At 42.0% G+C, this 15460-nt stretch overlaps 1 protein-coding gene across 1 annotated transcript in view; it reads right to left on the bottom strand.

Moving 5' to 3' along the window:
* The window catches only part of LOC136422205 (uncharacterized), a 31781-nt gene extending 19513 nt beyond the window's left edge, over positions 1–12268 (bottom strand). The window contains exons 1-9 of the mRNA XM_066409851.1: positions 11700–12268; positions 9864–9924; positions 9230–9325; positions 8288–8434; positions 7634–7759; positions 7095–7199; positions 6128–6243; positions 5409–5729; positions 1656–2321 (exon numbers count right to left, since the gene is read on the bottom strand). Of these exons, the coding sequence (XP_066265948.1) occupies positions 1656–2321; positions 5409–5729; positions 6128–6243; positions 7095–7199; positions 7634–7759; positions 8288–8434; positions 9230–9325; positions 9864–9924; positions 11700–12145 (2084 nt within the window). The 5' untranslated portion in view covers positions 12146–12268. The remainder of the gene's footprint in view (positions 1–1655; positions 2322–5408; positions 5730–6127; positions 6244–7094; positions 7200–7633; positions 7760–8287; positions 8435–9229; positions 9326–9863; positions 9925–11699) is intronic.
* Positions 12269–15460: the final 3192 nt, after the last annotated feature.

The raw sequence follows: 15460 nt of genomic DNA, 5'->3' as shown, positions 1-15460 counted from the left end.
ATATTAAGGTCAACATAATAGTGATTTGCTCAAGGTTGACAGTTGAAAAGATATCTAGATTTCGAACATGCGAACTACAGAGTAAATGCTACTTGACTGTACGTAAAATTTATGTCAAAATATTTCATAAGCAATGGACGATTCATACAACAATAGCTTTGCGAATCTAGTATTGATGGTAGATCATTTTGCTAGAACAAAAATTGTAGAATCTCGCGATCTTGTTTTAAAGATCTGTATTACAATTAACGTGACACGAAAATATTCTCGACATAGACTTTACCACAAGTGAGAAACCCGGAACACTATACACTACTGTATTTATTTACTAAGAACGCTTGAACTCAACACAAAGCACTGGGCCAAGAAAAAGCATCCCCGGATCTCGTGTCAACATTACGGTTTGTTTTGAAACATGATACGCTGAAACACTTTTAAAGGCAACGATTCTTCCATGGAGGTCTATCACACGTTTTCAACAGCCACATTTTTTAGGAAATTATATCGAACTCAGATAACAATTACAGCGTTTTGGAAAGGTGTAATTCAAGAAGAAAATTCGTTCTATATGACAACACATCGTTTTCATGAGATACAATTCAATGGCCCCTTTAAGACTTTTATTTGTCTGTGTTAGATATCCTTTTGAATAAATAATGTTGTCAATGCAGCTCCATACTAAAACAACATCCGTTCCAATAGTAGTTCATACACATGTATTCTTATACTGCTTTTAACTGTCAAGCTCCGGAAATCTTCGCCCTATCAATTTTGAATCTAGCTTTCCCTCAAATCTATTCTAAAGTCGCAAAATAGTCTGTAATAATCATACATGTATAACGATTCTCTCTCAAATTATGAGTATCTTACAAACCACAACACAGTTTGTGTATACACTCCGACCTTTTGACTGTCATATGATCTCTTTTGGGTCAGACGACTCAATCAAATAGGATTACGTGAGTGTGGGCTCGAATTTCCTAACAACACAAAGCGTCGCATCATCCGTTTAGTCTTACTTTACTTAATAGTTTTTTGGAGAAGTTTAAACAAGAAAGCTTTTGTTGCTGAGATTTGGGCGTCTTTGCCTATGTCTACTTGGGGATACAAGGGGAAATTTAGGTGTATTTCGTGAGGTTTGTTTTGTTCAGAAGTACTTCAACCGAGTCGTTTAAGTAGCAGGCAATGTTATCCTTTGGCAGGTTGTGCAGCAAACCTTACTCCTTGCTAACTGAGCGTGAACATTCCAAGGGTGTCACCTGTACAAAATAAGACCTTACAGACACAACACAGGTGAAAGTTTGGGCGTTTTGTCAGCTTATTTCACTGCGCAAATTATCTATGAAAAACAGTCGCCTCGTGACTCTTTAAAAATTCATAAGATACAAATTTAAAGTTGTTATATTGTCGACAGAAAGGACTGGATGGTTGTTTTGATAGTCTTGTTCTAAGTAGAATTTTAGAGCAGTGTAGTAGTGTGAAAATCAGGGTTTTTATGTCGACAAAATTGGCAGGTGTATTCAAAGTGATCAATGGTTTTAAACAGTGAGGTGTCGGGTACAGAATTAGAAACAGAGACCGTTATGCTATGTTGAGTGTCAACGGTGATAATTCAAGGTATTTCTGAGTATGAATATTTGATAAATGACACTTACTTGCCCCTCCATTGCTCGACCTCTAGGGCGTAGGAGTCCCTCTCGATCTCGACGCGGGCTCGCTCCAGGTTGGCCTTGAGGAGGGCCTCCCTGGCGGCGTCCAGGTCGGGTTGCCAGTCGTAGGCGTCCTCGTCGCCACCCACCCCCGACGCGGCGTTGATCTGCGCTTGCAGCGCGGCGTTGGCCTGCTCCAGTGCGCGCACGCGGGCCAGGTAGGAGCTGAGACGGTCGTTCAGCCCCCTCATGGTCGGCTTCTCTTCCGTCCACATGCCGCTGATACCACCGCCGCCGCCGCCGCCGCCTCCGTAGCCGCCGCCGCCGCCACCCCCGAAGCTAGCTGACGAGGACGAAAACGACGCCGAGGCACGGCCGGCGGGAACCAGGGCCATGCTGGCTCCCCCTCGGCCGCCACCGCCGCCGCCGCCGCCTCCGAAGCCACCGCCACCCCCGAGGGAGTAGCTGCTGCTGATCATGCCCCCGCCGCCGGAGCGGCTGGTTTGCTGCCAGGACGAGCCCGACACATTGCCGAGCAGGATGTCGGCGCTACTCAGGATATTACCGGTACCACGACTCATGATGGCCGACGAGTTAGTTCGACGCAGGTTCAGGACGATTAGACGGTGGACAGTCGTCGCAGAATGGCGGCTGCGCACACGCACACTATCTCTTTATACACATCATATCAAGCCCGTCCCTCTTATTCGTCACGTGACTAGTATATCTATGTCCTTTTTGACCCTGTCTGAGCGTCCCTACAATACACAGTGGCTGACGACCTCATTATGTATGCATACCCGCCCCGCCCAATGGCCTTGACGACTATGATCATGAGTGTGGACACAATGGTTTAGACTGTGCGCCAAGACGATCTATAAACCTTACCCATGTTTTACGGATCACCAAGCAGCGTTTGAATGGTACATGGTACATGGAGTTTGCCCAGAGACAGAAACAGGATATAACTCCCAACTCTGGGGGTGGGGAGTTTTGTGTTTGTGTCTTTGTGTCGGTGAGGCCTTACCAGTAGTTGGTTAGGTCTTCTCGTATATTTTAATGAATGTCTAGTTTATAGAAACTGAAATCTATTGAGTGTGTAGGTTATAGAAACTAGAATGTAAACGTTAGTTAGAGCACACAATTCGATACATACATGCATACATACATACACACATACACATAGTGAAACGTTTAGTATAACTAGTTACTAGAATATTCAGTGACTTTGAAATGTAGGAAAACACGTAACTCCAAATTTTCGACGTCCACTGTACGTATAACTACTTATAACCATTAGTTTGTAGGTTTTGTCGTATTTTTTGATGAATGTCTAGTTTATAGAAACTCAAATATAAACTATAGTTAAACCATACAAGTTGACATACACACATACATATACACTTATGATTTTTAGTATAACAGCTTATCACCAGTAGTTGGTTAGAGTTTGTCGTATCTATCAAAGAATGTCTATCTTATAGAAACCGAGTGTAAACTGTAGTTAAACCACACACGTTTATATATATATAGATATATACTTTCATATATACGTATAACTTTTAGCGTAGACAAATTCTATTTGTGCTTGCTTCTGTTTGTTGATATAGTTGTAGGAAGCCGGTACTTCTATTTTGTGTCAATAGAGTATTGTTGGACCGGTGTTGCTTCAATTCTGTCATGTTTGTGGACGTTTCCTGAAGACTTGATTATTAGGTCAAAAGACTGTCCATGACTTCTTTGACCTCTGCGTCTCGAATCTGATGATAAGCTTTTTTGTCGCCTGTTTTACCATCAGAAACGACAAAAATAAGGGTTTATGTGTACAAACTGATACAGGGAGAAATGCCACATTGTAGAACAAGGGTTTCTTTCAATAATTTAACATGACATCTCTTTTGTCCCTGTAGTTGCTGCAAGTAGCAAACGAGTTTGACCCCCCCCTCCCACCCCAGCCTACATTCGAATACGCCATGTCTCACTATGCTGAAAATTGTGACAGTCGCGGCTTCATTTTGGTGACTTAAACGTAACATATAAACCAAAGAACCAATGACGTTGACTGTAACATTAAATTAAATCAATCCAATGCTAACCCAAATATTTTAATCTCCCTCTAAAGAAACGTGCAGAAGCCGAGTATAACTCCATAAGGTTGGGCGTGAACGACCGATAAAATGATCTCTACATAGATAAGTGGGGACGCTTGTCTGTGCTAAGCATTGTGTAGATAATGTGAGGAGTGCAAAAATGTCGCTGGACAGGATGCCGCTCCTATGAGTTTACATCTAGGCCCCATAGTTTAGGAGTTTGGGAGGGGGGTGGGATAAAAACAACGTCATCTGGGCTAAGAATATTGTAAAGAAGTAGAATGATACCTTTTTGTCGTCTTTTGTCTCTTCTAATCGGCCCTTGTCGCTCTACGGAGTGATAACGTTCTTCGTATGTTGTCGTACGAACATTTGCGATAATAGAATGTCAATCAGGCTGTGACAGAATTAACTTCCGACAAGGCTATAAGAGACTCTTTTCTGCAACATACATTTAAGCCAGCTGAATTTTGTAAAGTTTTAGTACATGCACGACTCTGTCTTTCTCTCTCTGTCTCTGTCTCTCTCTGTCTGTCTGTCTGTCTGTCTGTCTGTCTGTCTCTCTCTCTCTCTCTCCATCCTCCTATCTGTATTTGTGTGCCTTTTTGTGTTTACGCATATTTATAATCAGCATAACTTAAGCAGGTCTAGATGGCTTGAAATGATGGGATTTTGTATCGTGGGTGGGTCTTGGGAAGACGAAAGTCAAGGTCGATTTTGGCCCCCTGGTGGCTTTCTTTGGTACTGCAGCAGAATTTTGTCTTTTTTTCTTCAACATGTTGTCCTGGATATGCTATTGTCTCATTGTGACTTGTTTGGTTGTATTGTATCATTTGGTTGCCAGTCTTAGTGAGCGAGACTCAGTAAGAAGAGATGTGCTGCCATATTCACGAAGCTTGTAACTTCAAGTGACATTTAGCCTTGTTATACGTGGTGACTTAAGCTTTGTGAGTACATAACACGCATGTATATATGAAAACACTAGATAAAGAATGAAGCGACAAGTGTATTTTCCCCATATCCAGAAGCTTTTTATTGCAACACCAAGAAAAACACTTCCAAGACAAGCCAGACTGTAAACTTGGCATTAGTAACAGCTTACCGCATACCCCTACATGTCTAGTCAGACATTACCAACTATTACATTTAGTCTTCAAAGTATCGCATCCTCTTTTTATTGTATTACAATCACACTATGATATCCTCTCCTATTTGTAAACGAGCTGCCGTTATGCAAACTCTATAATCATGATCTGGTACAAACTGTGTTTATTTTGCCTAGTGGTTTGCAAAAGTAGATATTGCGATTTCGTTGACGCTTTGCATAGGCTTAAAGAATAAAACGCGCGAACCGAAAGAAAAAAGAGACAACAGATAAGAATGATCACTAGCACCGCACCGGTGTAAATGTATAGAGCAGCTAGTCTCACTGCATAAAATTCGATCATTAAACACACCTTAAAGCCTGCTTAAAGGTTCTGTTTCGAGAGAAAGCTTTAAGGTGTGCTTAGATATCGGATTCTGTGCAGTAACGTTTAACATTTGAAATACAGCTGTAGCCTTACTAGTGTACTACGACTGTGATGCATTCCTTATGCAAAGGATATGCTGAGAACGTACGGTGGTGGGAAGACAGTGTTACGAGCCAACCCCATCGTTACATGTTTACAAATTAAACTTGATGCCTCCTCCCTTGGAGAACCCTCCGCCTCCCTTGGAGAAACCGCCTCCTCCTCCTCCTCCTCGACTGAATCCTCCGCCTCCGCCGCCGCCTTTGCTGAATCCACCGCCGCCGCCGCCTCCGAAGCCGCCGCCGCCACCTCCGAAGCCGCCGCCGCCGCCTCCGAAGCCGCCGCCGCCGCCTCCGAAGCCGCCGCCTCCGAAGCCGCCGCCGCCTCCGAAGCCGCCGCCGCCTCCAAGGCCTCCACTGCTGGAGCCTGAGCCGATGGAGATCTGCTGGATGGCGTAGCCTCCTCCCTGGACTTTGAGCCTACAAAATGGCAAGAATCACGGTAATCAAAAACACGAACAAGACAGTATTGAAGGAACATGTCAAAGACAAACAGTTGACACAAGATGTGGAAGGCAGTTAAAAGAAGAAGAGAAGGCCTACAACACTGGGTATAGCTATTTTGTCTGGCGGCAATGTTGAGGTACGTGTATGCTGGCGACTACAAACCATCTCCTATAGCTAACCTGGCATCATCAGCAATAAGAAATGTACGAAAATAGACCGTATTGTAGTGCTCTGAACTAGAGCCTACTTACATCCCTGACTACCTTTTCATGCACGCATTATGGTAATCAAATTTGGCTGCAAACGTTATCATTTCTCGCTGTGTTTTTTTTTTCCACGTCTCCAGGAAAGATGAGAACATCTTAGATTACCTGTTGTTCTCGCTACCGACGAGCTGCTCATAGTCGATCACTTCCTTCTCCAACGCCAGCTTCTTGTTCAGCAGGTCGTTGTACTGGGCAACCACAGACTGGATCTCTCCGTCAATCTAATAAAAACGGCAGAGGAATAACATCAGGACCTTTACATCTACATTTGAGCCAACTGTAGCCGTGACTGAAATGCGTGTATGGGGTTTTCTGAGTCACAGCAGATGATACTCATGTCTATGACATAGTGATCCTCAACTGAGAAGGCTACCATCATCTCAAGAAATGACAGTTACCTGCTACAAATTAGGGCTGCGTACCTGAACATGATATCAGCTACAGGTACAGCTACCAGTACAAAGGTTTTGGTACAGGTCCGGTTTAGGTACATGTTCTACTGCTACTACTACTACTACTACTACTACTGCTACTACTACTACTACTACTACTACTACTACTGCTACTTCTACTACTACATTTACATAAAGCTCTTTGATGGTTACTGCATAGGAGGCTACAGAACATTGTTTTATGAACAGAAACGTCTTTTTCAGCTGTCCGATGTTTTCTGCATCAACCTAACGAAAAACATCACACGACTGACATATTGTATTGCATAAAGCTCTTTTGCTGCATACATGTATGCGACATTTTGAATTTGACTATCATGAACAACACCCCCCTATGGATGATCGTAGACTGAGATTTTATCTGAAGCTGGAGCCTTACGATGTTCTGAGGTTTTAGACATGTCTTATGTTCTCAACTTTAAGACATGTCTTATGTTCTGAAGTTAAAGACATGTCTTTTCTTCCGAAGTTTAAGACATGTCTTATATGTTCTGAAGTTGAAGACATGTCTTATCTTCCGAAGTTTAAGACATGTCTTATATGTTCTGAAGTTGAAGACATGTCTTATGTTCTGAAGTTCAAGGCATGTCTTATGTTTTAAGGTTTAAGACATGTCTTACACTCTGTGCCTCTGTGTTCAAGTCTGCGATGGTGAGCTTGTAGTCCTCCAGCCTCGTACGGATGGTCTCCCGGAGGGTCTTGAGGTCACGCTCAAGACTGATGTTCTACAGAAAAGATAACCAGAGACAACGTTCATCCAAATTGTACTGTGCACTGTGACTTCACGTTTGTTAGGCATTGTTTGGGTGTTGTCATTCGACCTAGCTCTATGAGTACCACCAACACATGGCAAAATGATAGTCAAAAGACAGTTCCCCTCACCTACTTGAAGGCGCTGAGAAGGAATACGTGTCTGCAAATTGACGAATGCAGGAAGGGTGTGTTGGATAGAATCCTCTACGAACCATGGTGATTGCAGTAGGAGGCCAACACTCGACATAATATAAAGGCCTGAACAGCAGTAGTTTGAAATTACAGACTTCTAAGAGAAGCAACCGAGAAACCGATTTCTCACATGATTTTTTAAACTATTACACTATGAAAATCATCATCATCATCATTATCATCGTTCGAAAAGTATGACGTCAGAGATACTAACCGTTGCGTTGATCTGCTCTGCCTCAGCCAAGATGGCGGACAGCTCTGCCCTCAGAGCAGAGATCTGCATGCGCAGTTCCTCCAGCAGAGCCTTCAGCCTTTCGATTTCTGCCTGGAGCTCTCTCAGCTGAAAAAAACACAACAACAAAGTTTCTATATGGCTGAAGAATACCTCACGAAACTCATTGTATTTTCTTTGTGTCAAATACGTTCTATGATATGTTGCTTTCTATTCCGGAATAGAAGAGCACGGGCCATTTGAATGAGCCCTGCAAGTGAGAAAAAGACCATTTGATCTTAATTCATATGGCCTACCACAAGGCTAGGCTGCGTGCTTAGGCAGTAAGGCTGGCATAAAAGGCCATAAAGGCATTGCTTTCTGTCTGAAGGATGCATAAGCTCATGAATATGTCTTATATATCAGATTATAGATTCCTACAGGCAGTGCTTATCTATCTGATCAAGACTGAGAGAACGCACACAAGAGACGTTGACGAAATACAGATTGGACTGACTAGATAGACTAAAAGAAGAGGAGGTCTTAGAAGACCATGAAGATTGAAAGTGCAGATGCTCTCGCCTGGCAGTCCTGACGACCTACATGAGGAAGACGTAAGATGAAAGATGAGAGAGATATAATGTTGATGTTTATTACCTTGGCCTCCCAGTCTCCCTCCACGTCAGCGATGCCCTGTGACGCCAGCTGCTCGAACTCTCCGCGCAGGGCCGCCAGGGAATCGTTCAGGTCGGCCCGCAGGCGCTCCACCTGCACCACGTCGATCTGCTCCTCGATGGTCGAAGCCTGAGGAAGAAGAACGAACACACTTGAAAGTTCATCTGTGTTGGTAGAAGTCATTCTAAAACAAAGTTGACCTGTAATATTGGGACTTTTGTCAAGGAATGAGCAACCTATTGCTTCTATGACGTCACGTTATGTTCAGATAGAGCGAGTGACTCCGTGAGCAGTGGATCATGAGTTGCAGAGAGTCTATGGCGAGCTCCGTCTCTGTTGAGTGATGGTTGCAAAGACCTGATGTAGATGGCTTATTTCATTCATCTTGCAAAAAATCGTAATCAAGTCTTTGAAATACAATTATAGTTCATCTTTGATCCAGAAGAACGAATACAGTGAAATCTGTGACCATCCCTGAATAAGGACCAAACGTTCATTGATGTACATGTACAGTCAAATCTTTACTACGTGTGATAACCTCTGCATAAGGACCACCTGGCTATTATGGTCATGTCTTTCATGGTGGTACTGTACATTGACCATGGTATGACCAAATTCCTCTGTATTGTAACCATCTGTCTATAGCGTACACTGAGTCCCTTGATTGGTCACTAGCCACACTTTTATTTGTATACATGAAAGTTTTAGAGTTGAAAGTGCACAGCAACAAGGAAAGGCTGGACTTCAGACAGCTGTCGGGTATTTAGATGCCAAGATACAGCTAGAATTCCAACTAGATGACTGAGTGGACGACTCTTTAATAATGGCTTCATCTTGACATTGAAAGAGTTGAAATACAATGGTGCTGAACCATATCACACTTAACATTCTTAAGAATGACTAACTACATAGATCACTACTTACCTGGCCAGGACCTTGCGCAGCAGAACTCATCTCATCCTCAGCCTGAGCCACCTCGTCTTGAAGACCATCCAAGGCGCCCAGCGCAGCGTCCAGATCCTGAAGTAAACAGACACATGTCAGCATGACATCTTAAAGGTAAGAGAGAAAGATGAGCCTTTGTTCTTGAGGTACAAGAATCAATTGATTGGTTAAGGATCATTTGCTCTATCAGGTTCACATTCCAACAGTAGAAGATACTTAAGCTTGTTGCAAGAACTCGCCATGATTAGTACCTTGTATAACTGTTGTGCGCTCTAGATTACACGGTGGCGTCGTGTTGGTGTAACGGTTAAGGTGTTTGACGACCAGAACCCAGAGGCCATGGGTTCGAATCCCCTGACATACCACCGATGTTGTGCCCTTGGTAAAAGCAATTTACACCACTTTCTTTACTCCAACTAGGTGTTAAAAATGTGTGCCTGACTTCCGTTGGGGAGGTAAAAAGCGGTGGAAGGAGAGGGATGGACTCTGCCTTCTAATACCTTGGCCTAGACACAGTGGATAATAACCCGCTGCCCCTATGGCCCCCCAAAAGGCTATGGGACTACCATTAACTTTTAAGATTACATATACTGAAATAAGACATGATACACACCCCTTTAGCCCCACTGATGTCTGACTCCATCTCAGACCTCCTTCTCATCAGATCTTCTAGCCTGGAAGGAAAGAGTTCATGTATAAGACGCAGGAAACGTTGCTTCGTGATAAGAAATAAAATAGAGGTCATAAATATTTTGCAACAATGCATACGTTTATTACGACTTCGTGCCTGAACATGCATATGAGTTGCAGGTCACATCAATATCAAGACAATATACATACATATATACATACAAATAATGTTGACAAAACAGCAATGCAAAAACTAGTCGGATATCAAACATTTTATCTATTTCTGATATTCTAGTTGACTAAATATGTAAGGCTCTAAACTCGCTGGGTTCGGTCTCTGGTTTTTAAATGTAAACCTGTGTTTTCTTTTAGTGCCGAGATTCCAAGTAAATGTACATTTAGAAATTTTTTTGCATTCATGTGTTTTGAATTTTTGTACTCATTTATTTATGCATGAAGTTATAGAAATTGCACTTTTACTAACGCATACTATTTTTCCTTTATGAGGATCTTATTTTTTAAACTTTAAGGGAGCTACATGGTTTTTCAGAGTCATTTTCGGTGATAGAAGACATTCTTTGGGTTGATAAATGTGAAACGTTTGCTCCAAATGTTAGCCTGTTGGTGGTAGCATCTGCTAACGCCACCTGTTGGACTACTTTACATTCCGAACTGCAGACGACACAGAAAACTACTGTAGCAGAACCAGACGGACGCCTTCGGTCACACAAAAAACAAAATGGCGGCCGCGTCACGTGACTAGAATGTTCCATTACCACGGAGGATGGTATCTGACCGGAATAATCAAAATGGCGTCGGAATTTTGCCGCACCTAGTTTGGGTTGGGTTTACGTTTAGCAAAGTATATGTGTCCTCAAAATGGACATTTTATGCGCTCTGAAAAATATCTTCCCGCAAAACAATATCCTAAATACAAACATATTAGCATTTTAATGCTGATTCAAAACTAGAGTCTTTAGATCATGCATAACTGCAATAAACTTGCTAGCCAAGTACGTGTACTTTCTAAATATAGGCAAGGAACCTCCTTGATATTAGAAAGTTCAATCCCTTCGAATTTATTTGCTGACTAAGGCTCTGAACAAGAAAATGCAGACAGGCAATTTCGATAGGTGAAAGTTACTTATCTTCCTCTCACTTGTTGACAGTCTATCTGGCTAAACAAAATGATTATCTACATCTTCCATCAGATCAGAATAGGAACTTTCTGACGATATATACGGACGTCAATAACATTATTTGTGTATAAATGTTAAAACGGGAGCGACAGAGAAGTTTGCAAGGTGTCCCTTGTTCGGGCGAATGGGGCATGACCGCATACATTCAGCCAGAAGAGACACGCCCCTTTTTAAACATTCATTTTAGAACAGGGTGCAGTCTCTGTCGTGTTTAGAAACTCTTTCCATATGCTTGCAAAACTCGGTGTTCTACAGATCCTTATTTGTCATATACTTTTCGTATTTCATATAGTGGCAATGAAATGTCTAAAATGCTGTTTTGACTAGGACAAAGAGTGGCAATACGAGCTAGGCATTTGTAAGTGGTGCGAATGAAGCATCATCCTGACATTATTTTGCGACATTTTACGTGGTTGAAAGTTTAGAAAAACTTACTTGTGTACTAGTACTGCTCTTGTTTATGTTTCGAAAGAGATTTGCATACAATCGTTGCTCAAATATCATATTCAAAGCTACGATTTGAATAGGCATGTTTGGATATATCGCCCCGATTATGTAGAAAACGTGCGGGCTATCTTACTGCGTTAACTACAGTTTTAAGACGACAGAGTAAGACTTACTGTCTCCTAAGGTTTTCGATTTCTGCAATGAGAGTGGACTTCTCTGACTCTAGGTAGGAGACTTCGTTGGCGACGCCTTGGATCTCTTTCTTCATGGCCCTGAGCTCGGAGTCGTCGATGCTGATGGGTGCGGTGACGGATCCGGCGGCGGCGTGAGTCTTCGCTGCCTCCGCGATCAGCATTTCCAGCTCGGCGTTGCGAGCCTCCAGGCTCCTCACCTTGTTGATGTAGCCTCCGAGGCGGGTGTTGAGCGTGTTCAGTTCTTGCCTTTCGTTCATCCCGCCGCCGCCGCCGCCTCCTGACCTAGTGAGACTCATGCCGCCGCCGCCTCCACCTCCGCCGCCGCCGCCTCCTCCGCCGCCGCCGCCGAATCCTCCACCTCCGCCGCCGCCGAATCTTCCGCCGCCGCCACCAGACACCATCGCGCTCGTACGACCGAACGACATTTTCTCCTCTTTATTTTCAGACTGAGAGCCAAAAGAAAAGGGGGTAAAATAAGACGAATGTGGCGTAAACTTTCCGACCCGACCAAGCCGGTAAGATCTAGTCGAGTGTCGTCCCTTATCCAGCCATACCCTGTGGCGAAGATCGTCAGACTCATCTGTCAATCACTCCTCTGTCCTCTTTCCTCATTGGTTCGTCACGCCTACAGTTTTTTGGCGTGCAGAAAGAGTCGTAGACTGAAAGAACGAGTCTTCCCTTCCAATACAAAAGACGGGCCTGAGGGTTTTAAAGGGGCCGATCTAAATTCAAGCGGTTAAAGGTCCCACCCGGCTACCACTACACATAGGGATACATTCTCCGTCTTCTGTTTGCTTGGACAGGCTTTTCAGAAGACGCATCATTTGGTTCTGCTCCACATCTTAGACCAGGTCGAGCTTTAAGTTGTGGAAGACCCTAAGTTCCCCTTTTTTGCTACCTAAAAGGTAACTTGTTTGATAGAACGTGACCCGTAACTAAACCAACGCCCTCTCACTGAAGAACTAACGGATGCATTCGGCATGGCATTCCAGCAGCGCTTGAGTATCGTCATCACTATCATATTTCGTCAGGAAGATTCAACATGCATTTATGACATATACTTTAATATCATATCTCTTTTTAACCATAACGAGTGCAGGGAATATCTGTATTCTAAAACTGGTTGAGACCCGGACAAAAGTATTCTTTAATTTTGTACTAACTTAGAACGTAACATGATATGTTACTCAAGCATATAACAATTCAACTCTCTCTAAATTTATTTTATAAGTAGAACTTTTAATCTATTGTTGCAATGTTTAACACGAATTCTATTAATCAGTATTTCGAATAAAAAAGAACATAGCAAGTATCTATCTGCAAGGTTACATGTAGTAAGTCACTAAAGAAAGAAAATCATTTTGGATCTCTCACCACTGTTTATGCCTCCTTGCCATAATTTTGCCATACTTTAACAGTACCTTAATGTGGTAGGAAAATGACAATAATTAAGACCTACTTCCATGGTAATACTTAGGTTAAAAACGACATAAATATTGGGTGTATAATGAATGGTAACATCTTAATTACCAAAACAAATGGTTTAACTTTATTTGCTTCACAGGGGGGAAAAAGCCGCGAAACTTAAAAGGATTATCAAACTTGAACCATAGAAATATTATCCTCCATTTTGTCTAAGGGCCACAAGTCTCGCGTGGTGTGAAAAAAACGTAATGTTGACGAAGCGCCGCCTAGCGTTGGAATACAAATAATGTCGCTTCAGGGTTTAACAATGCAGAAAGGAAAGTGGATGCTGAGGTGCTTTATCATAACATTGCATTATTCAACAGCGATTGATGTCCATCGTACACACAAAAGATAAGATCTGTGTGTGTTTATCTTTCGTATTCCATTGGGGACTGCTATTTCATTCAGCTTTACAAATTAGTCTCTAGAGATTCTATTCTTCTTCATCAAAACATTACATTATTCCTATTTTCTTTTGAAAGGGTTTCATTTCCTCGCGTGGATCATTGTTTACATTTTCATCCGTAGAGATAAGAGAAGGGAAAGGACTTGATGGATGGGGAGGGGCGTTTTACAATAGCCATGTCAAACAACAGCTCTTATACCTTATTAACTGTATTAAAGTATTGAATTTGTTACACCCGTATCCAAAGGGTCAACAATATGTACACATACAAATAGCATATACAAGACAAAATTTTCAGCTTGTATTTAACATCAAATGATTCGAAATTCACTCTACTCTTTAAGTATAGAAATTAGATATTTCTTGTCAGTCAATGATATGATATTTATAAAACACATAATATCCATAGATATGTATAATATCTATAAAATTCCCACCAGCCTTGTACTTCTTTGTAAGACCCAAAGTGTTCTTCGAGTATTTTTAATTTCGAAAATGGTCCCATAGATGAAATTTGATAACAGTTTATACCATATGGTGTCTTTGTTATCATGTTGATAATTGTGAAACGCCCCCCTCATATCGAACTAGGTGTGTATCGCTTTACATATGGTATCTATTCCCTTGGGAACAGTATAATACCCGCCAACAATGTATTTTAAGCTCGGAATGTGACAGCTATTGTTGAAAAGCTGTCTGTGATGCCATATATGTTACATTGTCAAGTACAGGGTATCAATTATTCATTGACGACCCAAATGTATAGAGTATTCAAAAGTTTACCGAAGGCTGTGACTCAAAATGGAGGTCATGTGGGAACCTGTTTGACCACAATGAGGCATGACCTTTGACCTCACCCTGCTTGCCACGCTAGAGTAGTAAAAGGTCAGACACGGTCAATGCGATCTTGATAGAGCGGAAACCAGGCCAGGGCGTTCCTCTCTTTGTGAGAGCAATACGTAAACATAGTCGAAATAGTCCACAGAAAACTAGTCTGATACTACGGATTATGATCTTGAACTTTCTTCCTTGAGAAAAAAACAATATTGCCTGCAATACATTTGTCTTTATCTGTAACTATCTACGGATAATGCCATGGAAAGTATTTAGATCTAAGAACCTGATAATAGATAGTTTTCTGGGACACTGGATACTTGAAGTAGGAGGGGTTGGAGATAGACTCACAGTGCGACTATTAGATGGACAGTATAAGCCATCAGAGCTAGACAGGACTACTTGTAATATGAAGAAGAGACTATATTATAAATGAATGCCAGAACTAGAAAGTGAGTACAAGGTAATTAGATATATATGAGGTATAATTACAGACTATAGCATTATGGGGTACCCCTTATCTTGCTGCGAATGGCCTTTTGATCGTATGAAGCATTTACAGACTTATCAGTCTATATGTATCTAATATAGTCTGATTAAATCATACGTGTATGTGTGTTGGGGAGCCGGGCAGGTTAGGTTGGTAAATGATAGTATGTGGCTGCTAACAACAACAACAACTCTTGCATAGAGAAACTGAAGAGAAGATGGGTAGTCAAAAAAAGTGTGAGTAAGGGTGTGTGCAAATTGTATGTTTGGAATGTGTACACTTTCTCATAATTGTCGGTAAGCTGTTTGTTCTTTTGTTTGTTTGTTTGTTTGTGCCTTTATTTATTCTCGAAACATACTCTAATCGGCCCTCAGGGCCGCTTTTCATAGAGGTCGAGATGAGGAGTGTCAAGGGGTCAACATAACAATAAATAGATAACTAAATGTTTGGTCAACACTTTTAGATCCGTTGTTCATTATTATAGCATGATGAAATAATTGGTTGTTTTAATAGTAGAAGTGTCGTTTTATGTACGCTATGTAT

Source organism: Branchiostoma lanceolatum, chromosome 16 (genome assembly GCF_035083965.1).
Source record: "Branchiostoma lanceolatum isolate klBraLanc5 chromosome 16, klBraLanc5.hap2, whole genome shotgun sequence".
NCBI lineage: Eukaryota > Metazoa > Chordata > Leptocardii > Amphioxiformes > Branchiostomatidae > Branchiostoma > Branchiostoma lanceolatum.
Note: the sequence above shows the minus strand (reverse complement) of the source record. Positions and strands in the feature narration are given on the sequence as shown.